The sequence below is a fragment of the Dromiciops gliroides genome, chromosome 2, assembly GCF_019393635.1.
Source record: "Dromiciops gliroides isolate mDroGli1 chromosome 2, mDroGli1.pri, whole genome shotgun sequence".
NCBI classification, from domain to species: Eukaryota; Metazoa; Chordata; class Mammalia; order Microbiotheria; family Microbiotheriidae; genus Dromiciops; species Dromiciops gliroides.
In genome coordinates, this window is record NC_057862.1 from 92,518,643 (window position 1) to 92,545,528 (window position 26,886).

General features: G+C 40.7%; 1 protein-coding gene and 1 pseudogene across 1 annotated transcript; both read left to right on the top strand.

The window, feature by feature from the left end:
* The first annotated feature begins 9,378 nt into the window (after positions 1 to 9,378).
* On the top strand, positions 9,379 to 10,373 carry LOC122738338 (annotated as a pseudogene).
* Positions 10,374 to 21,340: 10,967 nt separating this feature from the next.
* Positions 21,341 to 25,985, top strand: LOC122742371 (prolactin-releasing peptide receptor-like). Its single transcript, XM_043986579.1, has one exon. It carries the CDS (start codon positions 21,698 to 21,700, stop codon positions 22,769 to 22,771), a length of 1,074 nt encoding a protein of 357 aa, XP_043842514.1. The 5' UTR covers positions 21,341 to 21,697; the 3' UTR covers positions 22,772 to 25,985.
* The last annotated feature ends 901 nt before the right edge of the window (positions 25,986 to 26,886 follow it).

Sequence of the window (26,886 nt, forward strand, 5' to 3'; positions counted from 1 at the left end):
TACTGCTGGGTCAAAGGGTATGCACAGCTTTATAGTCCTTTGGGCATAATTCCAAATTGCTCTCCAGAATGGTTGGATCAGTTCACAGCTCCACCAACAATGCGTTAGTGTTCCAATTTTTCCACAGCTTCTCCAACATTTATTATTTTCCTTTTTTTTGTCATATTAGCCAATCTGATAGGTGTCAGGTACCTCAGAGTTGTTTTAATTTGCATCTCTCTAATCAATAGTGATTTAGAGTATTTTTTGATATGGTAATAGATAGCTTTGATTTCTTCATCAGAAAACTGCCTGTTCATATCCTTTGACCACTTCTCTCTTTTTTTTGGTGAGGCAATTGGGATTATGTGACTTGCCGGGGGTCACACAGCTAGTAAGTGTTAAGTGTCTGAGGCTGGATTTGAACTCAGGTACTCCTGAATCCAGGACCGGTGCTTTATCCCCTTTGCCATCTAGCTGCCCCCGACCATTTCTCAATTGGGGAATGACTTGGATACTTATAAATTTGATTTAGTATCTGATATATTTTAGAAATAAGGCCTTTAGGGGCAGCTAGGTGGCACAGTGGATAGAGCACCAGCCCTGGAGTCAGGAGTACCTGAGTTCAAATCTGGCCTCAGACACTTAACACTTACTAGCTATGTGACCCTGGGCAAGTCACTTAAACCCAATTGCCTCACTAAAAAAAAAAATAAAATAAAAAGATAAATAAATAAATAAAAGAAATAAGGTCTTTATCAGAAGTACTGGCCATAAAAATTGTTTCCCAGCTTTCTGCATCCCTTCTAATTTTGGATGCATTGCTTCTGTTTGTACAAAACCTTTTTAATTTAATGTAATCAAAATCATCCATTTTGCATTTCATAATATTTTCTCTTGTTTGGTGATAAACTGTTCTTCTTTCTAAAGATCTGAAAGGTAGACTACTCCTTCCTCTCCTAATTTACCTATGGTATCACTTCTTATGTCTAAATTATGTACCCATTTTGACCTTATTTTAGTATAAGGTGTAAGCTGTTGGTCTATGCCTAATTTCTGCCATACTATCTTCTAGTTTTCCCAGCAGTTTTTGTCAAATACTGAATTCCTATCCCAGAAGCTGGAGTCTTTGGGTTTATCATACAGTACATTACTAATGTCATTTAATCCTGTGTCTCCTGTGCCTAGCCTATTCCATTGATCCTCCACTATATTTCTTAGCCAGTACCAGATAGTTTTGATGACTGCTGCTTTATAGTAGAGCTTCAGATTTGGTACAGCTAACCCACCTTCCTGTGCACTTTTGCATTATTTCCCTTGATATTCTTGACTTTTTGTTTATCCAGATGAATTTTGTTATTCTTTTTCCTAGCTCTATAAAATAATTTTTAGCTAGTCTGATTGGTATGGCACTGAATAAGTACATTAATTTAGGTAGAATTGTCATTTTTATTATATTAGCTATGCCTATCCATGAGCAATTGATTTTTTATATCTGATTTGATTTGTGTGAAAAGTGTTTGGTAATTGTGTTCATAGAGTTCCTGGGTTTGTCTTGGCAAGTAGACTCCCAAGTATTTTATATTATCTACCATTACTTTAAATGCAATTTCTCTTTCTATCTCTTGTTGCTGGACTTTGTTGGTCATGTTTAGAAATGCTGATGATTTATGTGGATTTATTTTATATCCTGCTACTTTGCTAAAGTTGTTAATTGTTTCAAGTAATTTTTGAGTTGATTCTCTAGGAGTCTCTAAGTATACCACCATATCATCTGCAAAGAGTGATAGTTTTGTTTCCCCCTTGCCTATTCTAATTACTTTAATTTCTTTTTCTTCTCTGATTGCTAATGCTAACATTTCTAGTACAATATTAAATAATAGGGGTGATAATGAACATCCCTATTTCACCCCTGATCTTATTGGGAAGGCCTCTAACTTATCTCCATTACATATAATGCTTACTGATGGTTTTAGGTAGATACTGCTTATTATTTTAAGGAAAGCTCCACCTATTCCTAAGGTCTCTGGTGTTTTTATTCGGAATGGGTGCTATATTTTTTTCAAAAGCTTTCTCTGCATCTGTTGAGATAATCATATGATTTTGGTTATTTTTCTTATTGAAGTTATTGATTATGTTAATAGTTTTCCTAATGTTGAACCAGCCCTGCATTCCTGGTATAAATCCTACCTGGTCATAGTGTATTATCCTGGTGATCACTTGCTGTAATCTCCTTGTTAATATCTTATTTAAGATTTTAGCATCAATATTCATTAGGGAAATTGGTCTATGATTTTCTTTCTCTGTTTTTGCTCTGCCTGGTTTTGATATCACCACCATATTTGTGTCATAAAATGAATTTGGTAGAACTTCTTCACCTATTTTTCCAAATAATTTGTATAATATTGGAATTAATTGTTCTTTAAATATTTGGTAGAATTCACCTGCAAATCCATCTGGCCCTGGGTTTTTTTTCTTAGGGAGTTCATTAATGGCTTGTTCAATTTCTTTTTCTAATATGGGCTTATTTAAGGATTTTATTTCCTCTTCAGTTAACCTGGGCAGTTTGTATTTTTGTAAATATTTATCCATTTCATTTATATTGTTAAATTTATTGGCATATAGTTGGGCAAAATAGTTCCTAATTATTGATTTAATTTCCACTTCATTGGTGGTAAGATCACCCCTTTCATTTTTTATACTGGTAATTTGGTTTTCTTCTTTCTTTTTTAAAATCAAATTAACCAGTGGTTTATCTATTTTATTGTTTTTTTTTTCATAAAACCAGCCTTAGTTTTATTGATTAATTCTATAGTTTTCTTGCTTTCAATTTTATTAATTTCTCCTTTAATTTTCAGGATTTCTAATTTGTTCTTTTTCTAGCTTTTTAAGTTGCATGCCCAATTCATTGATCTCCTCTTTCTTGTTTTTATTCATGTAAGCAGTTAGAGCTATAAAATTTTCCCTAAGCACTGCTTTGGCTGCATCCCATTGATTTTGGTATGTTGTCTCATTATTGTCATTCTCTTGGATGAAGTTATTGATTGTTTCTATGATTTGTTGTTTGACTCACTCATTCTTTAGAATGAAATTATTTAGTTTCCTTATTCTTTCACCCTATTCCTCCTCACCAGCGTCTTGCTTCTTACCCCTGCCTCCCCCAATCTTCCCTCCCTTTTTATCACCCCCTCCCTTTTCTCTACCCTTTTCTTCCTTGCTTTTGCCTTCCCTTCTATCAGTCCCCTACTTTCCCCTTTGCCTTACAGTTCCATAAAGAATAAGCTAGGTTTCTTTATCCAAAAGAATGTATATGTTATTCCCTCTTTGAATCAAAGCTAGTGAGAGTAGGGTTGAAACAATGTTCACCCCTCCCTTATTTCCCTCTATTGTAATAGGATTTTTTCACCTCTTCGTATGATGTAATTCACCCCATTCCACATCCCCTTTCCTCTTCTCCTCATAAACTCCATTTTTAACCCCTTAATTTTCTTGATATCATCATATCAAACACAGTTTATATTTATACCCTCTATGTATAATCCTTGTCTGCCCAAATACATATACAATTCTCAAGAGTTAAAAGTATTATCTTCCCATGTAGGGATGTAAACAGTTTAGCCTTATTGAGTAACCCCCCCCCCGGCGCCGCCCCATTTACCTTTTTAAACTTCTCTTGAGTCTTGTATGTTAAGATCAAATTTTCTATTGAGATCTGGTCTTTTCATCAGGAAACCTTGAAAGTCCCCAATTTCATTCAATGCCCATCTTTTCCCCTGAAAGAGAATAATCAATTTTGCTGGGTAATAGATTCTTGGTTGCAATTCAAGCTCCTTTGCCTTCTGGAATATAATATTCCAAGCCATGTGATCCTTTAATTGAAGCTGACAGGTCCTGAGCAATCCTGACTGTGGCTCCATGATATTTAAATTGTTTCTTTCTGGCTACTTGGAGTATTTTCTCCTTCACCTGATAATTCTGGAATTTGGCTATAATATTCCTTGGAGTTTTCCTTTTGAGGTCTCTTTCAGGAGGTGATTGGTGGATTCTTTCAATGATGATTTTATCCTCTGATTCTATAATATCAGGGCAGTTCTCCTTAATAATTTTCTGGAATATGGTGTCTAGACTCTTTTTCTGATCATGACTTTAAGGCAGTCCAATGATTCTCAATTGTCCTATGTGTGGCCATTCATCTATCAACCTGCCCTTCCAGCTGGTGCAGGTGGGTTTCTCCACTGTCCTGCTGCTCCACCAGCTTGTTGAGACAGGATCCAGGGGCCTCAGTTGCTCGGCTGTGGCCCATAGCTTTCTGCCAACTTGCCCTGACCCCTTGGCACTGCGATGCCGCAGTTTGCTGTGCCTCCCTTTTGCCCCAGTAAGACCGACCTTTCCTGAAGTCTTCTAAATTATCTCTGCTTGGAAGACTGTGTCTCTCTGTCTCTTTGCAGGTCCTGTAGTTTCAGAATCCATTTAGAGGCTTGATGTAATGTTTTCTTTTTTGGGGGGGGGAACAGAAGGAGAGCTCGGCGATTTGCTGGCTACTCTCCAGCATCTTGGCTCAGCCCCACCCCCACCCCCACTGCTTCTTTATTATCTGTTAACCTCCCTTATAGGAAGAACCAGGCAGCTAGTTGGTGCAGTGAATAGAGCTCCTGATCTTGACTCAGGAACATCTGAGTTCAAATCTGGCTACAGACATTTATTAGTTATGTGACCCTGGCTAAATCACTTAACCTGTTTGCCTCGGTTTCCTCATCTATAAAATAAGTTGGAAAAAGAAATGGCAAACCACTCTAGTATCTTTGCTAGGAAAACTCCAAATGGGGTCCAAAGATCCACACATGACTGAAACAACAACAGCAAAAATAGGAAGGATCATGTCTACTACATCTTTTGAATTTTCTTCCACCATTTCCACTTTCCTTAGGCCTTTAACACCATGTTCTAGAAGATTCTTGGTACAGTTAATTCTGGAAAACAAATATGGGTTGAGTAGTTACACTCTTGGTTCCTAGGTATGGACAAATCATACATCAAAGATAATAATAGCTTGCCTTTGGAGTAAGGTCTTTCTAAATTGCTTACTTTCTTTTCTAAGTGCCAAATATGGATAAGATTAAAACCACAGACTTCCTGTGAACATTGGCAAATTATCATCAACTCTGAACATGTCAGTGTCTGTTGTAAACTTTCCAAATGCTAGTATTTGTATGACCTTAAATTGTTCATACAGGTGTTTGATTCTTTTATGTTGACTAAACACTCTAAGTTTGCTAAGTACTGACTATAAACTACATTGACTGGAATAAAATCCATGATCCTCAGACCAAAGCCAGAAAAACAAACAAAAAATCTCCCTCCTCCCTTCCTCTCCCATTTCCAAAGTGCCCCACAATTTTCTCTGCTATAAATATTTTCTAGTGGCCTTTTATTTACTGTAGCTTTTTTATAGTTTGTCAAGTGGTCCTTAATAGACTGATTTTAATATGGGGAAAACCAACTGGAACAGACTGCTCCAGCCCTGACCCACAGCATTAAGGGACATGCACACACCAGGCAACTTTTGAAAATTGTGCTCTTATGTGCTACTTCTCTATGGGAGGTTTTAATCCTTCACAGAAAGTAGTATAAAAGTGCACCATTAAAGACATGCCTCCATGCCATGGCAATTATAATTTTCTGCATTAAATTCTGTGTTTATAAGATTTTCCATTAAAATTTGCATCCCTAGTTATACTTCCCCTTGTGTTATACTTTTCTTTCTTTCTTTTTTTGCAGGGCAATGAGGGTTAAGTGACTTGCTCAGGCTCACACAGCTAGTAAGTGTCAAGTGTCTGAGGTCAGATTTGAATTCAGGTCCTCCTGAATCCAGGGCCAGTGCTTTATCTACTGCACCACCTAGCTACCCCCTGTGTTATACTTTATTTATTTATTTTAGTGAGGCAATTGGAGTTAAGTGACTTGCCCAGGGTCACACAGCTAGTAAGTGTTAAGTGTCTGAGGCTGGATTTGAACTCCATTACTCCTGACTCCAGGGCCGGTGCTCTATCCACTGTGCCACCTAGCTGCCCCTGTGTTATACTTTAAATAGCTTGGTCTACCAGTAATCTCAACTCCAATACTCCTTCAAGGAAGTTTAAGGGAAAAGCAGTGGTAGAAGAGGTTAGGTTTTGTTAAAGTCTCTCATGCTCTCTTGGTGGAGAATTTGGAGAGATTTGCAGTGGACTATTGTACAGTTATGGGGATTCAGATCAATCAGTGATGGGCCAATGTCAGTTTAGAAGGAGGATTCTTGGACAGTGTTCCAGAAATCTGTCCTTACCCCTGTGCTATTTAACTTTTTAAAAAATCAGTGACTTGTAAAAAAACTCAGAGGGCATGATTATCATATTTTCAGATGATATAAATACTTAGCATAGTGGATGAAAGATTTAAAAAACATCTTGACAGGCTGAGTTATTAAGCCAAGGTACAAATATGATGTCTTATGTTTAGATTTAAAAGTCATTTTCACATGTTGAAAGCAAGGAAATCAGGATTAGATAGTAGTTTATCCAAAAAGAGTTCTGAAAAAAAAGAGTTCTGGGAGTTGTGGAGAAGTGCAATCTCAATATGGCAGCCATAAAACACTCGGTTAAGTTTTCTTTTTTCCCTTTTCTTTATTTTGCAGGGCAATGAGGTTTAAGTGACTTGCCCAGGGTCACACAACTAGCAAGTGTCAAGTGTCTAAGGCTGGATTTGAACTCACATCCTCCTGAATCCAGGGTTGGTGCTTTATCCACTGTGCCACCTACCTGCCCCTATATTAGGTTTTTTAAAAAGAAGAATAATATCCTGGACAAGGGAAATGAAAAATAGTCCTATTATATGCTGCTCTAGTCAGACCTTATCTGGAGTAATGGATTCAGTTTTAGGTGCTATATTTGAGGAAAGACATTGATAAACTGGCGATCATTCAGAGGAGATTGATGAAGGATTACAAGATCATGCAAGCCTTCTGAGGAAGATCTGGGAGAAAAAGAGATAGGATTTTCAAGGAATGGCATGCATAGAAGTGATTAGAGTTGTTCCACTTTGCCCCAAAGGGAAGAACTCAGAATGATAAATGGAAGTTGCAGGGTAATGGATTTCAGCTTCTTGTAAGATAACAAGGACTTAATTAATAGATATATCCTTTTGAAAACACAATGAGGGAGTAATAGACCTCACAAAAAATTTAAAGCAAAGATGAATACCCATTTGTGGATACTGAGGAGGGGATTCTTGATCAGATACAATTTGGATTGGATCTCCTTTGAAGTCCCTTCAGTCCCTGAGATCATTTGAGTGAAGGACTAGGGAGACATAGATTTGATATGTTTTGGTCGTTCTTACATTTAGTCTAAAATAGCTTTTGATGGATTGGTTCCAGTTTTGGGGATGGAGGGAGAGAGAGAGAGATAGAGAGCGGTGGGGGGAGGGAGAAGAGAGACTGATTTAAGATTGCTCAGTAGACCAAATAAAGCTAATCTCCCTGGTTCTCCTGCTATAAAACACCACCACCACCATCATCTCTTAATTTCTTATGGTCTCACCTATAAGAACAGCAAATCCATCCCTCTAAGGAATTGGCCAATTGTTCTGTCTTTTCTTCCAGTAACATTTCTTCTTTTTATTTTATTTTACAACATTGGCAAGATGTTAACTGCAGCATATGGGGTTGACTGGAAAAATTGCTGCAGATGAACCTGGTACACCCTTTCTCTCCCTCTCTCTTCATGGACAGGTCTTCTTTGCTCCTCTGGACAAAATGAACAACCAAGTTGGAAAAGGGCAGTCATTGTGGCTCCTATCCCTGTTTTACTCAGAGCCTTACAGAACCCATGGAGCTGTCCTCAGTGCTGAACCTCTTCCTGTAGCAACTCTCTCTCCCTTAAGTCCCTCTCATTGGAAGGGAAACAGAAGGGAAAAAATAGCAGTGGTGCGAGGGGAGGGGGGCAGTGGTGGCAGAGAGTTGGCTGGGTGGGACTGGAATAAAGGAATATATAGGAATGTACCTAGCCAAAATGCCCCCAAATGTGGTGAAAGTTTGTGTAGTTACTCCTCACAGCAACCTCTAAATATTAAATCATTACGGCAGACTACCATAAATGCTCGTATTGAATGACAGAAGCAGTCTAAGTCAAAAAACACAGTAGAGTCCAAAATTATTCGGTTTCACCATCACATACTTTGTTTCCACCATTTCCATTATCCCCACCAAGTTCCTTTTAGATCCTAAATGGAGCTTGCAGGACTAAATGCTGAGTTTAGATCCTTGCACTTGAACCCTTTCCTTGATAATTAATAAAGGTGCTTCATATATCTACAACTTCCAACCTCCTTTCTTTTCATATCCAGGGTTTTGCCAAAGAGGCAGAAGCAGAGTAATCAGAACCACCTACAGCAGTAAGTTTTAAAAATCTCGTATTTCCTTACTACTTGAGTTCTGTAACTTCTTACCTACAATCCATTTCTCGTGGTCCCCTTTCCTCATTATTATACAAATTTATTTTGTAGCTCCTTAACCAGATGCATACAAATGCAAAAATGGCAGAGTCAAAATAAAGGGAAGAGGGAAGTGGAGTGACCATGGGAGAGGCTCTCTCTTCATCCATTCTCAAACAACTATTGCCCTCTAGTAAACTACTGGATCTAGTTCATTATCCAAGGAGAGACTAGTTATGACACTGTAGTGATGGTAAAGAAATCTGGGGAGGTACTTCTGCTGTCTACCAGTACTGATGACCCAGAACTCTGGGCACCAGCCCAAATACACCAGGTAAGGTTATGTTCCAGGATCTGGTTCCACTTGGTCACCCATCAGGTGGTAATTTTTATAGGAATTAAAGTACATCTTGCATATATTTGCATGTAGTGTGTAATTCATTCAACCAACATTTATTAAATGCCAACTGTGAGCAACACTCTGCCCTAGGAATTGAGGAGTTGAAAAAAGAACATGACATGTTTTCTTTCCTTGTAGAAAATAAGACATCCATAAATATAATACAAATGAAAATACATGTTTAATGTATTGAATGTAATGAATGAATATGAAGTACTATAAGATAAGGTGAGGTAGAAATATTTTAAAATGCAATGTTGTGCCATATCCATGTAGAATGGAATACATACATACATACATATATATATTATATATATATATACACACATATATGTAATAGGTATATATAATGTACAGATGCATATACAAATTTCGGGATTTGGGTGTGGAAGTATGGAAGCATCTTCTCTATTCATTAATATACACACAGGTCTGACCTCACTTTTTTCTCTTCAGACAAGTATCCACAGACTCAGGATCCACTTAAAGCCCTGCAGGCCCTGGTCAACACCATTGGCTGCAGATGTCAGGAAATGCCTACCAGAGCACAACAGGAGCCTCTAGCAATGGGACATCTAGAAGTTCGGGCCAGGAGTGGGAACCCTCATTCATTCCAGTGCCTACAGCTGGTATAACAGCTAAATGGGATGATCCTGTTTTTGTATGTTATGGTGATGCTGGTGGGACTGGTGGGCAACTGTTTCCTCATATAGGTGACTGCACAGGTGTACAAGATGCACAATGTGACCAGCTTTCTCATCAGTAATCTGGCTTTCTCTGATGTACTTGTGTGTTGCATGCATGCCCTTGACCTTAGTTTATGCTAGGTGATGAGAAAGTTGGCTGGGTGTGCCATTTGATTTTCTTTCTGTAACCAGCAGATATTTTTATATATTTATCCTGACTACCATCACTGGGGACTCCTGCTTCATGCTGGTGCACCCAATTTACTGACATTTTTTCCCCTGTGCCTTAGTGCCCATGTGATATTAGCTATCTGGGCATTATCTGCATGTCTGCCACAGTGCATACCGGGTGGAGCTGAAGTCTTATGGGATGAGGCTCTGTGAGGGGTTGCCAGGAATGTCAGCACCAAGTCTATGACTGGGGTCTTTGTTACTGGTTTATGCTACTGGTCATTTGCCTACTCCCTTTGCTGGTCATCCTGATGTCCTACATATGAATCTCATTCAAGCTTCAGAAATGGGTTGTGTCAGGCTGTGTTACCCAAAGCTAAGCTGATTGGGACAGGGCATAGTGCCATAGTACCTTCTGCTTGTTAGTGGTTGTGGTTATAATATTTGCTGTCTGCTGGTTGTCTCTGCATATTTTTAACCTGCTGTGGAATTTCAATTCTGATTCCTTTGACCCCTATGTATTTGAGTTGGTTTGCTCTGCCTGCTACTACCTTTTCACCTATGGCTGGCTCCATTACAGCTTCCATGAGATGTTGCAGAGAGTGCTATTCTCTTGGCCCTGGAAGATTTCACCCTATGCACAGAACATGGCTGTCAGTATTGTTGTCTAGGAGACATTTGCTTTGAAGAATTTCCTTCCCTTTGAAAGGCCAGAGTAATGCTAATGCCAAGGAAAGAAAAACAGAGGATTGCTTGTATTGTTCATATATCTGTCCTGTCTAAACGTTGACTTTCAGTGTTGTGTGGTTTTTTGGGGTCTGTGTGCTACTGTTTTGAAACATCATGGAAGAGGCAAAGTGCTTGTTTCTTCTTTTCTTCATGATCCCCCCAAAAGAACAGGCACATGCCACTCCTCCACTTCAGAAAAAGTAACTTATTATCTGAGTTTTTCTGTTCATTTCCATGGCGGCTGACAAATAATGAAATTCAAAGAAAGGGGGCATCGGATGGAAATAGTATTTAAATAGAAGTTTATTGATGGTAAGGTTTCTTGATATCTTCCTAAGGGCTGAATGGGAGGTGATTTGCAATAGCACCCTGCTGAGAAATAATTGCAAATCAATTAGTCATTGTGAACTTATGTATTTTCAGTGATTCCTAGAAAATCAGAATTTTTTAAAGCATACAGCTTCGGAGAATCAGTCTTTTGTATACTAAAGAGGTTTTTGCTTTTAAATCACTTAGCATTCTACTTTAAAAATTACAATAAAAGGGGGCAGCTAGGTGGCACAGTGGATAAAGCACCAGCTCTGGATTCAGGAGGACCTGAGTTCAAATCCAACTTCAGACACTTGACACTTATTAGCTGTGTGACCTTGGGCAAGTCACTTAACCCTCACTGCCCCGAAAAAAAAAACAAAATAAAAAGAAATTACAATGAAACCAGAGAGATAAAAAGTCTCATTCTCTTTACTAACTCCCTCCCATTCCAAAGAAGTATTGGGAAGAACCAAAATTAGTCAGTAATGAGAGAGGAAGAAAAGGTGTCGATTACTTATGTGGAGCAAAACACTTTATACAGACAAATAAAGGCCTATCATATGTAGACATATGGTGCCTTACACATAATGAGAACTAGATACATGTCAATTGATTTGATATATACACACAAAGTATATGATGTGTACAATAATATTCTCTCTACATCACTGCAATAGGTCAAAGTCTGCTGTCTGACATTCGGTATTGACTCTGTCCAGACAAATTTGGAATATAGTGAACTTCTGTGTTTTAGCTCTACAACATGAACTAATACAAGACATTTACTCAAGATCAAAACAGAAAAATCCACTGCCACACACAGACTGTGGAGATCAAATACTCAATTCCCCTGAAGGCCAAATAAACAAGCTAAAAATACTGAACAGTGATATAGCCTAAATAAAACTTATCCTAACTTGTAGAGTAGACTGATTGTAGACCTGGAAAACCAACTAGCCTAAAAATACTAGCTTTCAAACATATACTCAAATTTGATAGACTAGCTGTGAAAGTGCTTTGGGGGTAAGAGATTTGTGGATTAATATAGAGTATAAGATACGACCTGTCACATCAGCTCCTGAATGGAGCTAAAAAATACAAGACTAATTAGATTATTTTGAAGCCATTTAGCAGATTACAAAACTGTCAGCAGATGGTAGAATATTAACTCTCCTGCCTCTCATCATCAAATGCTACTCTGTGGAAGAAAAAAGGGGACTTTCAAGATCAGAAATAGTAATGATAACAGCAGGGGACAGTAGAGGTCAGTATTCAGGGCTTGTCTGGTAGTTGAAACCAGAGATCAGTATTCAGGATTTGGCTGGCACCAGGCACTTATCTTTATTCTCTAGTGTTTTCTCCAGAGGCTTGGGAAAGGAAGGAAAGTAAATAGATGAAAGGGGGTTAGGAAAGATACTTTTTGGATGATTCTAGATATAGGAGATCAGATTATTTTACAATAATAATGGTAGACCTAATAATCAGCTGCACCTCTGAGTTCCTTCTGGATATGAATATGAAAGGAGTGTATACTAAAACCCAACAATAATAGCATGAAGTTGTACTGCCCACCCCAAATGAGTGCAAGTTTCTTATGGTTTCAGCAGTTCAGTTAGCAACTTAAATGTTTTGGATGCCTCAAAGCCAGACCGTTTCCTCCTTGCATATATGCATGGATTTTTGGGGGGGAGGGGAGGGGAAGGTGTTGAGGGGAGGTAGCTACTTCTAGTTAATCTTGTCTCCTTTACTGGTTGGCTTAACAGATGAAAAGCATTTAAAAATACTTTCCCTAATGGTTCTCAGGAACACCTGTCTTGAAACTAGAGTGAAACCAGACAAACTAGGGTTTAGGTAATTAGGGGTTGGATTCTGTACTGACTTCTCCTGATAGCATGAATTAACTTGTCATGCTTGATGGATGTTTCCATAGTGCTGAAACAGATGGCCCATCAACAGCACTTGAGGGAATATGTACAAATAAGTACATACAGAAACAAAGTCCTTGTATTAAACTGGAATATTTTAGATTGTAGGCATGATAGACAATCTGAAAAGGGTATTTAGAAACAAATTTATTCAAATCTAAAACATTTCTGTTACACAATTGCATGAAATGTGTTCTTAATTCAGATACTGGTACAAATTCAGATCAGAATGTAAAAAAGTATTCCATGGTAAGCAGAATTGAAATTCACATGAGGGTGATACTAAAATCCATGTATTCTTACTTTAATATTCCATATTGCTTCTTATCACATCTACACCTGAGATAAGGTTGAAATGTTTTGGAACTGAACAGGGATATCATAGACACTCAGTAGGCAATAGAGTATTATATTATGCTGACACTAGAATTGGTATGATATCATATTTCAACTCCAACTTTGTATCTTAAGAATGCTTAAATATTTCCACAGATCCATTTTCACATAAATTGAAAGACCCTGAAATTTTCTGATTGCCACAAGCATACCTTTCTTTCCTGCTTAGTCAATGAATAGCTATGCTTTACCATTATGGATTTTTTTAAACAAGCTACATCGAGCAACAATTTAGCAAAATATGTCTTTAAACACTATTAAGATGGAACATTTTTCTAAGTACAATTTTGTAAGGAATGTATATGAGTATATGTGTATGTACATATATATGTCATTTTATGGTTATTTGCATTATTTACATTTATAATATTTGAACATTAGTAATTCAGCCAAAACAAAAACTGGGATTATTTGCCATAGATGGCTTTAAGATCATTTCCTCAAACAGAGGTTTAATGGTATGATACCACAGAAATACATAGAAAGGTCATCAGGGAAGTCTAGTGACAACAGAGAACATGAACAAATAAGCCTTGTTAATATTAGAAATTCCAAGTAAAACAGTACCAAAACCCCCCCAAAAAACCTTGTTTCCCTCCTGCCAGAAAGACTATGGCAATAAAAGGAATTCGGCTTTGCAATTATAGAATTTTAGAACCAGAAGAAACTTGAGAATAGTCAGCCCCACCTTAGACATTGCACCAACCACTAGCTAAATTGACTTGAGATTTGTAGTCTTCCTTATCAATGTTTTAATTAGCACCAGAGGCATAGTGGCTACAAAGCTGGCATTAAAACAATGATTTGTGAGTTCAAAGCCTTCCCGTGTGACCCTGGCCAAGTAACTTCCCCTCTCAGTGCCCAAGGCACCTCTCTAGGACAAATAAGTTGCATTAGAAGAGTTTCCTCATGAGGGAAGTCCTTATACCAATGAAATCACTTATCCCAATTAGGAGCTAATCTATAGATCATAGCTATCATGCTGCTACTATTATATATTGACAATGGTTTATTGAAAATACAGCTATCAGAAATGCTCAGGTTAATTTGCCATCACATTTCTGAATTTTTTAGGGTTTTTTCTGCTAATGTAACCAAGTTCCCACGTTCAATCTCCCAAAATGCCAATTAGTTTCAGCATTTATATCATCATTATCATTAGCCCTTCTTATTTTGTCCTTTGGAATTCAGCTAGAAAGGATTTTGGATAAATTGACATGTTGCTATTGTTTTTCATTTTTATTTTCCTGCAGACTATTTCACTGGTGAATAACCTAGTTGTTTCTTGGTAGTTGAATAAAAATATTAGGATGTAGGCTCATGGAAAGCCTCCTCAGTATATATTATTATTATTCCTGCAATAATGTTGTCAGGTTTGTATAGTGTCTGTCAGTCTACAAAACATTTTCCTCACTGGAAAACCTTGTAAATCAGATAGTGAATGTATTATCGCCACCTTGGCCCCTTTCCTTAGTTCATGGATGGAGTAGCTGAGGCCCCAAAAGGTTGGAGAACTTTTTCCAAGCTTACCTGCTAGGTAGGTGATGAAATTTAGACTTGACTCCAGATTTTCTGACCAAGTCTTTTCACTGCACCATCTGATTCCATTTTGTGATCAGTCTTGTAATTCTCTGGAATGAGTATTGTTCAGTTCAATCCTCAGCTTTACTGAAAGAATAATTCCCCTATCTGTAATGGTTCTACAGCCTTATCTTCGCATTCCAAGGCTGGCACTCTTTGCTTTGCCATACCTAATTTGATGTATTGCATGGGTAATGTCTTAGGGTGTTATGCCTCTAGAAAACTGTGTTGTGTAGTGTGTGTATTGTATATTGTAGATTTTTATTTGGTGCCTAGCACACTGTGGGTGATCAAATAAATACTTAAATAATAGCTCAGACTAAAAGTGTGAGGATTCATAGGCTTCATCAGGCCCACACACTATGATCACATATCTCTTGTTCCTTGTTAAAAACAAGGATGAATCATCTCAGAAAATGCCTAAATAAGCTGCATATCAATAATTTCAATCCTGAATTGACTATTAACTTTCATTCCCTATTACTTCCCTGCAGAAATAATAAGGATAATAGTAATAACAGCTCACATTTGCAGAGAACTTTATATGCATGATCTTATTTGAGATATACCAAAATTATAGTTTCAGCATACAAAGCTTCAGAATTATAGTTTCAGTGGCAACAATGACACTTCTGAGTCGACAAAACCCTTTCCTTACAACATTGAGAGGGAGGTAAGGGAGGGATTACTGTACTCCTATCCTACAAGAGAGATGCACAGAGGACCATTCTTGGAATAATGAAAACCTGGGTTCAAGTAACCCCTCACATAAACCATCCTGGCTATCTCCAGGGGACTAGGAAGAGAGATAGTCACTGGTTTCATAGTATTCTGTAATCAAGTGAATGCTAGAACCTGAGAGTTGTAAGGGACCTTAGTCCAAGGGACTTCCAATCTGATACCAATCTGAAGCAGAAATCCCTTTGTAACATTCCCAATAGATGGTAATCCAATCTCTGATTGAATACCTCTGGTGCCTAGAAGCTCACTTCTTCTGAAAGCAACCCAGCTTCTTAAATCTAATTCCTTAAAAATTCTTCCTTATATTGAACCCCAATTTTTCTCTCTTTAACTTTTCTCTCTTTAACTTCCTCCTATTCATCCTAGTTCTGCCCTGTTGGGGCTAAACAGTACCTTAGTTGGGTGACCAATAGACAGGTCTAAATAGTGAGGACAGGAAGCTAGGTGGCACAGTAGATAGAGCACCAGCCCTGGATTCAGGAGGACCTGTGTTCAAATCCAGCCTCAGACACTTGACTCAGACTAGCTGTGTGACCCTGGGCAAGTAACTTAACCCCAATTGCCTCACCAAAAAAAAAAGAGTGAGGACGATGTCTTATAGATGTGACAACCAGCAGAATTTTCCAAAACAAGTTACGTTCCCTGTGCACACAGCAGGGAACTGGACCTAACCCCACTCAGCACATACCCAATGACAGGGTATGCCAGCATACAGACCTTCAATTCCCAGGCCACCTAGCCCAGAGTCTATGTGTCTGTATTATTATAGCAAAGCCTTTTTTATGTGGCTAACTGTACTAGGGCATTATGTACAGATAATTTTGCTAGGATATTTCTCTTTAGAAATTTTCAGTTGAAGCTAACACTGGCTATCAATTCCATTAATCTGGGATGAGAGTGAAGAGGGCATCTTCCATGTTACAGGATATCCCAAAAGTCTTATTGAAGTTTTAGCTTTAATAGGTACAACTCCATTCAGATTTTGGGGATGCTGACTATTTTGCTAATTAAAAGATACAGTGGGTGCTAAAACAGAAAACTGAAGTTACTAGAATTAAAGAGGGGAGAAAATCTAGTAAAGGTGTGTGAGGCTTTTGGCTTTCTCCTGAGTAAATGCTAGTGTGATTGTGTGTATTTGTGTGTGTGTGTGTGTGCTCATCCTTTAACTCTGAATTTCCAAGAAATTGAAAGATTTAAAAAAAAATCCAAAAAAATAATTAAGTCCCCTGTTGCTCTAAACATTACAAACCTAAATTATCCCATATGAGACCCCTTCAGTTATTCATATATTTGAAGAGATGTCCTGAAATCCTATTTTCTGGATGAGGAGAAGCAGAGGAAAGAGAAAGAGGGAGAGATAGAGACAGAAAGACAAAGAGACAGAGAATAATAGAATGATGAACTTGCACGCCTGAAGACCTACATTTGCATCCCACCTCAGATTCTCTCTAGCTGCTTTACCCTGAGCAATTATGTAATCTCTTTGAGCCCTAGAGATAATTGTGCTCACCTCATGGGCTTGTGGTGAGGATCAAATAAGATAATGTATGTAAAGAGCTTTGCAAAGCTTCTAAGCTACAGTAACATCAACTATTGTTATCAGCAATTTTTCTTAATAAAAATGACACACCAAGAGCTGCATCAGTCAACAAACATGGTTAAAACAATGCTCACCCCTCCTTTTTTCCCTCTTCATTCTGCCTCCTCTTTCCTCTTCCCCTAGTATAATCCTTTTTGTCACCCCTTAAATTTTTTTATATCATCACATCAAAATCAATTTGCACCCATACACTCTGTCTATGCATACTCCTTCTATCTGCCTTAATACTGATACAGTTCTTAAGAGTTACAAGTATCTTCAGGGATGTGAACATTTTACCTTATTGAATTACATGTTTTTTCCCCCATTTTACCCTTTTATGCTTCCTTTGAGTCTTGTATTTGAAGACTGAATTTTCTGTTCAGTTCTGGACTTTTCATCAGGAAAAATTTTAAAGTCCCCTATTTCATTGAAGGTCCATCTTTTCCCCTGAAAGATCATGCTTGATTTTACAGGGTAATGGGTTTTTAGTTGCAATCCAAGTGTCTTTCGCCTCTGGAATATCATATTACAAACCTTCAGATCTTTTTTAGGTTAAAGTTTCCAGGTCCTATGTACTTCTGATTGTGGCTCCTTGATATTTAAATTGTTTCTTTCTGGCTGCTTGCAGTATTTTCTTTTTCACCTAATTCTGGGATCTGGCTATAATATTCCTTAGGGTTTTCCTTTTGGGGTCTCTTTCAGGAAGTGATCAGTGGATTTTTTTCAATGGCAATTTTTTCCTCTGGTTCTAAGACATTGGGACAGTTCTCTTTGATAATTTCCTGAAATAGGCTGTAGAGTCTCTTTTTGATTATGGGTCTCAGTGAGTCCAATAATTCTTCAACTCTCCTGCCTGGATCTATTTTTCAGGTCTTTTGTTTTCCTAAGGAGGTATTTTACATTAAAAAAATTTTAACTTTCTTTTGATTCTGCTTTATGGCTTCTGATGTCTCTTTGAGTCATTAGCTTCCATCTGCCCAATTCTATTCTTTTTTTTTTTTGGGTGAGGCAACTGGGGTTAAGTGACTTGTCCAGGGTCACACAGCTAGTAAGTGTCAAGTGTCTGAGGTCACATTTGAACTCAGGTCCTCCCGACTCCAGGGCCGGTGCTTTATCCACTGCTCCACCTAGCTGCCCCTCCAATTCTATTCTTCTACTCTTCTTTTCTTTTTCTTTCTTTTTTTGCTGGGCAGTGAGGGTTAAGTGACTTGCCCAAGATCACACAGCTAGTAAGTGTCAAGTGTCTGAGGTCAGATTTGAATTCAGGTCCTCCTGAATCCAGGGCCAGTGCTTTATCCACTGCGCAACCTAGCTGCCCCTCCAATTCTATTCTTAAGGAATTATTTTCCCCAGTCAGTTTTTGAACCTCATTTTCCATTTGGCCAATTGTATTTTTTAAGGAATTGTTTTCCTTAACCAATTTTTATCCTTTTTTCAAGCTACTGACTCTCTCTTGTATAACTTAGTTCTTTCCCCAATTTTTCTTCTATTTCTCTGATTTATAAACTCCTTTTTGAGCTCTTCCAACAGGGCTTTTTGGTCTTGAGACCAATTCATCTTCCCCTTTGAGGTTTTGCATGTAGATATTTTGATTTTATTGTCCTCTTCTGAGTTTGTATTTTGGTCTTCCCTGTTGCCATAGTAGTTTTCAACAGTGAGGGTTCTTTTCTGTTTCTTACCTTTATTTTAGCCTATTCTGTGCCTTTAAAAGTTGGGCTCTGCTCCTGAGGCACAGGGGGCACTGTTCCAAGCTTCTTTTGATGGGGGGTAGGGGACTTATCACTGCCTTTCTGCTCTGAGGCCTCAGTGGCCCGAGGCTTGCTCACTGCAATGGGGTTGGCCAGGCCTAGTTGCACCTGTTGTGTAGGTGATACTGCAGCTGGCAGTCTGCCTTCTGCATTGAAGCTGGGGGCCTCACAATCGTCCTTCTGTGACACTAGCCAGCTGAGCCAAGACCGAGGAGCCTCAACTGCTTATTTGTGCTGTGGCTAAGAGCCTTCCTCTGGTTTGTCCAGACACCCTCTGTGCTAGGCTGCACTCTCCTTTTACCTAAGTGAGACAGACCTTTCCTCAAGTTCTTCTAGGTTATCTTAAGCTAGAACATTGTTCACTCCATCTTTTTGTAGGTTCTGTAGCTCCAGAATCTGTTTAGAGGTTTGATTTAATGTTGTTTCTGAGGGAAATTTAGGAGAGCTCAGGGAACCTGCTGGCTTCTCTCTTTGATCTTCAGTCAACCAACATGGACTAAGTGCCTACCATGTGGTAGGCACTGTGCTAATGCTGCAGATGCTAAATGACAAGTGAAACAGTGCCTGCCCTCAAGAAGCTTATATTCTCATGATGGAAATATCATGTACATAAATAAGTACAGATAGAATTAATACAATGTGGATCCAAGGTAGTTTGGGGAAAGAGTGCACACAGAGGTAGCTGGGCAGAGATAAGGAAAGACATATGAAGGTGAACTTGAACTGAGTTTTGAAGGAATCTAGGGATTCCAAGAGGCAGTTGGACCAGGGAAGAGTACAGTCAGACTATTCTCCCACACTGGGCACTAAGCTTATAGTTGTAGTGAGTTCTAGTTAAACGATCTTCCTTGCTGTCACTATTTTGGAGAGCAGACTCCAATAAGATGCAGATAGAATGAAAGCATTTTTAGGCAATTTCTGGCTGCCTATTGATATTTCTGAGGCTGTCAGATTCACAGAAAGCCTGCAGAGCAGAATACCTAATAGCAGTTTGGCAAAATACTATTATTACTTCTTTGAACCCAGATGAGCTGGGGCTTGCATAACCCCAAGCTTCATATTGAACTTGAAAGACAGGTCCAAAGATAAAAAAGAAAGTGTCATTTTGACAGTTAGGATAAAGCAGCTAGAGCCAGAAGCACAAGAGAGGAGGACTGCAGGAGGAAATGCAGCTTAAAACAACAACAAATATCAAAACCCTTCAGACCCTACTTTCCCAGACCTTGCCTAAAGTTCAGAGTCCAAAAATCATAGGCTCACAGAATCAGAGGTGAAAGGCACCTTCAAACTCATCTGATCTAATTGCTTCATTTTGCAGGAAGGAAGCAAAGATTCGGAGATGGGAAAAGTAGCTTACCTAAAGTCACAGAGCTAGTTAAGTATCAGAGATAGGATCTCAATAAGATCTTTGGACCCTCAATCCAAGAATCTTAATCATTTCGTACCTTGAGAATGGCAGATGTAATAGCAATAAAAGGCTTTTTTACCTTGTTATTTTTGTTTATTTTTAATTTTTTTTTGGCGAGGCAATTGGGTTAAGTGACTTGCCCAGGGTCACACAACTAGTGTCAAGTGTCTGAGTCCGAATTTGAACTCAAGACCTCCTGAATCCAGGGTGGGTGCTTTATCCACTGTGCCACGCAAAGAAAAATTCACTTGAATTAGTAAGATAAACATGGATTAATGTTTTGGGGCTGTGCTATGAAGGAACCCTTAGGAATCCCCACACATGCCACTCACTCACCTTCTTTCTTGTTATAGAGGGAGGTCGGATACTTCAAAGAAGATGGCACAGAAGGAGACTCTTTTAAATGAGCAAGTTTGTCTAATTTCCCCTGACATTTCTGACTCCTAGGTCTCACTTAACTCAGCTATATGTTGACCTCCGATGGATGTGCCAAGACTGGGGGAAAATGTGTTTCTTTGGAAAAATAAAAGTTTCAGTTGAACTGACCCACTGATTATAGGAAAAAGCCACAGGAACTGTGACTGGGTAATGACACCAGTTAAGAGACTGGCTTGTAGCACCAACTGTTTCTTTAGTCTATTTTCTGTTTCCAGGCTCTATTTTCCCAATCATTCTGAGCACATGCTTGTACCTCCCCACCCCAAAGCCGATGTTCATTTGATGATATATTAGAGTTCTCAGAATATTTAAACATCCAGATTGCCAGCTGCCTGGGAGCCCAGATTATGCCCCCTCTCTCTTCCTCTCCGGCACTCTCTTTCTCTCTCCCTTTCTCTTTATTCATGTGAACGACAGTCTAGCAACATGGTATTACAACTGCCCCCCCCCCCCAGTCCCCCGACCAAACCGGCTTTAACCCTAATACCGTCCAAATCCATCCGATCACCACAGCACCAAGAGAGCGAGTCCCCTCTAGTGGCTGAAAGCTATGTTCTCATTGGATTTCTGCGGAGGTAAGGAGCAGGGACAGCTGGTCACGTGGTCTTCTTGGTTCTTTCGCTCCCATTGGGCAGGACTCCCCCCCAAACTTAGTGCTTGGACTGTGCGCTTAGGTCCTCCCTCTTCCTATATAAACAGAAAAAGCAGGGCTCCTGAGGGTGAGGGTGAGGCAATGAACCGTGCGAGGAATAACTTAATCGCTTAAAATCACAGCTACGTAAGGAGATACGTTAAGTACTGGGCAGCCAACTGGGGACTAGCTAACTTCAAGTTCCGTCCCCACGCCTCCCTCCCTATCCAAATGCGGAGTCAGTCACTGGAGAGCCGACGCTTTCCTCACTCTCACATTCGGTCACCTCTAGCGTGAGTCGGTTATTCGGGGTGGTCCCCGCATCCTCGGCGGACGCTTGGGTTCTCTGGCTGCCGACTTCCGAGGAGATGCCGGAGGATCAGGACTGTCAGCGGGTTCGTAGGTCCAAGTCTTTTGGCAGGGAGTAAGTAGCTTTCCCGCGCTGCGCTGCCTGGAGTTTAGACGTGGGCGCGTAGAGGGTGCGGAGCGCAGGTGGTGGACAAGATGACCCTGGATAATCTGACTTCGCAGAGTCTACTGTCCGCCCTGCACCCGCGCAATGCCAGCCCGCCGTTCGCGGGGCTGCAGTTCGTGCAGTCTTTCAAACCTCTCATCATCCCTGGCTACTCACTCGTGGTGTCTGTTGGGGTCGTGGGCAACTACCTTCTTATCTATGTCATCTGCCGGACCAGGCGTATGCACAATGTGACCAACTTTCTCGTGGGCAACCTGGCCTTCTCGGACATCCTAATGTGCGCCACCTGCGTGCCCCTGACCCTGGCGTACACCTTCGAGCCGCGGGGCTGGGTGTACGGCCGCTTCCTGTGCTACTTCGTGTTCCTCATGCAGCCTGTGACCGTATCGGTGTCTGTGTTCACCCTGACGGTCATCGCGGTGGACCGCTACCACGCCACTGCCCACCCGCTGCGTCGCCGCCGCCTCAGTGTCCCTGCCTGCGCCGGCGTGTTGGCGGCCATCTGGCTGCTGAGCTGCGCCCTGGCCGCTCCCGCGCTCCTCCACACCTACCACGCTGACTTCCCCGAGCTGCACTTCGCCATCTGCGAGGAGTTTTGGTTTCACCGCGAGCGGGACCGGCTGGCCTACGCCTACAGCACCCTGCTGCTCACCTACGTGCTGCCCCTGGGGGTCATCTCCGTGTCCTACCTGCGCATCTCCGTGCGCCTCCGCAACCGCGTGCTCCCGGGCAACGCCACGTCTCAGCAGCAGGCTGAGTGGGACCGCGCCCGGAGGCGCAAAACCTTTCGCCTGCTCGTGCTTGTGGTGGCCGCCTTTGGGGCGTGCTGGCTCCCCCTGCACATCTTTAACCTGGTCAAAGACCTGGACATCAGCCTCATCGACAAGCGCTACTTCAACCTGCTGCAGCTGCTGTGCCACTGGCTCGCCATGACATCTGCCTGCACCAACGCCTTCCTCTACGCCTGGCTCCACGACAGCTTCCGCTGCGAACTCAAGAAGATGTTCTGTTGGAAACGCTGGTGGCGGCGGCGCCGCAGGACGAAGCGCGTCCAACCTGTGGACGGGCCTCCAGCGTGCCCACTCGCGACTGTGGTCCTGTGAGGCGGCGGAAGAGGTGGGGGCGCACGAAAAGTTGATTTCTCCGACTCAGCGCTGAGGAGACGGTCTGGTTGGACCTGCCCAAGAATGCTACTCCAGCATACTTAAAGCATTTGCTGCATCCGTCCCTCAAACTCAACTTTTGCGCCCTTGGGTTCCCTTAGTGCCTGTCCACCGACCGAAATAGAGGTAACCCCCCCAAAACCAACACCCCCCCCCCAAAGAAACCCAACAACACACACACAACAAAACCCAAACAACTCATTTTGAGGGAAGACATTCCATTTCCTCCTCTATACACAAACTCTTAACCCTTGCTTCCAATTCCCCGCCCCGCCCCCCCCAGCCAACGCATATAGATCTGCCTTCACTTTGTTCTCGCCACAATGATTCCTCCTTTGCTCCCTGCACGGAGACACCATGGGTTCTCTCACACCGTCAGCTACGGGGAGCCCAGGATTCTCGGGTCCAGCCAATGAGACGCTTTGGGTCAGAGAAGGTGAAGTGTAAAGAGAGGGTAAGGGAAGGCTCATAAGCTTCAAGGCAGAACAAGGCTGGACAGCTACTCTGCGGTTTGCCTTTTCCCCCTCCGCTCAAGTAGACTCTTAACCCAGACCTTGCTTTCCACCCCCTCTGTACTGCACAGAAATTGCAGAACTGCATAGACCACATCTAGGTGTGCATTGCCACTACCATCGGTGAACTCTGCTTTATTTCCAAATGAACAGTCTCAGGGCTGTACCTTCCTTCATCTCTTCCCTTGCCTCTTTGGTCATTGCTGAAAACTTTGAGGACAAAAGCTCTGAGAACCAGCTAGTCAGTACTACTGTTCTCCTTCAGTTACCACCTTGAAACTTTTGCTCCTGAGTGAGATTTTATTTGGGGGTAGGGGGCAGAGGAATGAGGGATAGGGATTTTTCAAAGAGTTGCCAAGCTGGAAGTACCATGACTCGGAATTCTTGTTTTCCTGGGAAGATGCGTCTTGTCCAACTGCGGCCAGGTCAAGTCAGAAGTGGGAATCTACGTCTTCCCCCAGAAGGGCTGAGACAGAGTGAAAATGACAGATAGCAGGCGGCTCTTCTCTGCACAAAAGTACTTGCTTACATGGTTACATTTTTTTTTTCTGTCTCAGGCACAGACCATGCTGATTAAAAAAACCAACCAAACAAACAAACATTAAATTTGCTACCCACCTCACACTGCTCTGGCTCCTATGGTTTAGTTCATTAAAGCTTCCATTGATTGTTTTAGAAACGACTTGTTAGTTTTTGTAAGGAGGGAAACGATAATTACCCTCTAGTCCCTGCTGGAAGTCTTCAAGCTAAAGCTTCGGTAATATGTCCCACCTAGCTGGGAGCCTCCCCGTTTTACTTCGTAAAGGCAAGGCAAGGAGGTAGGGATTGGTATCCGAGTTCTTGGATAACGTAAGGTATTCTAACCTCTAGCACTGTGTCATTCCAAGCAAGTTAAGTATCCTCTCTGGACCTCAATTTATTCCATCATTTCCAAACTGAGTTATAAGGGCTCACTTTTCCTTTTGTTGCTGGCTTTAACAAAATGTTGAGAAAATACTTCCCAGAAACAATATCCCAGAAAAATGAGGATGGAAGGGACCTTGGGGATTATTTAATCCAACCTGTTTATTTTGCAAATAAGGAAAGGAAACTGTAGAGAGGTGAAGTTATTTGGGTAGCCTGTATATCAGATCATACAACTGATTATGGGCTGACCTTGGATTTTAAAAACTAGAACCTACTTTCTGTAGTTCCAGGTTCTGTGCACCTTGTAGTTTGTAATTTAAAAAATCTAAAAAGTCAAACATCATAAAGAAAGGTACACTTCCTCTGTAAGAGTGTGAAATCCATAAGTCAAATACTGGTGTAAACATAGGAAAATTAGATGAATGCCTGATACTATTGGAAACTGTTGTTCTGCTCTATCTTTTTATAGGTTCTGTAGCTCCTGTTTAGAGGCTTGCGCCCCTGGGTTCCCTTAGTGCCTGTCCACCGACCGAAATATAGCCAGATTAATAGTCTGGTTTTTATTAATAATCATAAGCTTTTTGGTCATAACAATTTAGGAAGACCATTTACTAAGATCTATGGGAGCAGGGTGAGGTGGGGAGGGATTGTTCCAACCTGCACTGGTGGAGGGATTGCCTGCACTGAGGAAATTATGGATGCCTGATATGTGTTGAAGGAAGTGTAATTATTTGTGCATTTATCACATTTCCCCAACCATGAACCTCAATAGAATTTATCTAAACCTTGTATCTCTCTTGTGCCTAGCAGAAGGCTTTTTAGAAGCAAGTGCTTAATAAATGTTTGTTGAATTTGATTGCAAATATCACACATAAAAATGCAGGACTTTTACTGTCTGACCATAAGTCTGGCTTGGCAAGTGAGGTGACAACTATTTTTGAAGTACCTGATTCCATCTCAGGATTATGTTGTAGAGAGACAATAGTCTGGAGGAAAGTGATACAGAAAGCTGTTTCTCACTGAACAGTTCAATTGCTAGGTGATTACTGGAGGGCTGTCTATGGGAACTGATGTGCAAAACCTCAAGGAAACATCAGGGAAGCTGACTGAAAAACAAAGTGCTGAGAAATCTTCCTGCTGTCACCAGGAAATCCAATGGGAATTTGTGCTTGATTTTATAACGAAAGCAACAAATGTTTCTCTCAGGTCCCAAGAATGGCTTGGGATTGCAGCTAGGTCTTGATTAGCACAAATAATAGATGAAGTGATTGCAGAGTTTGCATTCACACTGCATATTTCCATTGGGCTGAAACCCATGACCATAATTTACATAATTATAACTTTATTCATACTAATCAGGTCCTAGCTGTATTGATGTGGCAAATAAAGTGAAACGCCTAATTGACTTCACATTGTTTCTGGTCCTTATGCTTTTTCAGGCTCTCTCCAATGTTTAGAATGTCCTTCTTCCTCTCTACCTTTTGGGAATTGCTACTTCAAAGCTCAGCTCAATCATCATCTTCTACATGAAACCTTTTCTGATCTTTTTTTCTGATGCCTCCCCACCCAAATTACCTTGTATATATCTTGAATATACAGGTGTGTGTTTTTTTCAATAGAATGTAAACTCTTTTAGGCTGGGGTCTATTTAATAATCATCTTTGTGTTCCTAGCACTTAAAACCAGTACTTGGCATGTATTAGGTACCTAATAAATGTTTGTTGATTGAATATTGAATAAAGTTGACACTCCTTAGCCTGGCATTCAAGGTCTTCTATAATCTAGCCCCGAATTACTGTTCCTGACATCTCCTACAGCTTCCCCACATGTAATGCATGTTCCAGACAACTTGGACAACTCACCCTTCCCCAAACATGGAAGGCAGCATGGCACAGTAGAAAGAGTAATATGATTGGAGCCTCAGGATCTGGATTCAAATCCTGTGACAGGGTGGGAGATGCCAGATTGTGAGAGGATTGCTAGCTACTGGGGTTTCCCCTCTGCCTCCCACATGGCTTAGGTTAGTTCTTTGTTTGAAAGGCCCTGAAACCATCCCTAGGACTTGATAGGTACTGGGGACTAAAGCTTAAGTTGAGCCTCGATTGATGTAAGCTTCCTGGCATAGCTTTCTGGTTTCTTAAGGGTTTAAAAAAGGTCCATTCACATAAAATCAAGACCCTTCCAGTCTGGCAGATGTTTCAAATCTCTCCTCTCCACTCCCATCTCCCCAAATTATCATACCTGCCTTGTGGTACCATCTTGGGCACTTTACTATTCAGATATTCACTTTATTCATTTTTGAAGCAGGGAAAGTGGACTAGATAACCTCTAATATTGCTTCATCCTCTGAAACTATGATCCTCTGCTTTGCCCCACTACAGTTCATGGTGTTCAGTTCATGGCATATCTTCTCCCCTAATCTCCACAATATCTACAGAAATCCTACCCATTCTTCAAATGTCATCTCCTCAATGAAGCTACTCTTGATCATCCTAATTAGAAGTACATTCCCACCTTCTTTCAATTTGTTTTACCAATTATTTATGCTTCTCTTATGTTGTAATCACAGTCAAACTTGCACCATGTCATATCCCCCTGCCAGATAAAGCTTGTTGGGGGAAGGGACTGAATACTCTT

Bases quoted from the DNA above. Each gene is read 5' to 3' on its own strand.
- LOC122742371 (XM_043986579.1), top strand. From the start codon at position 21,698: ATGACCCTGGATAATCTGACTTCGCAGAGTCTACTGTCCGCCCTGCAC.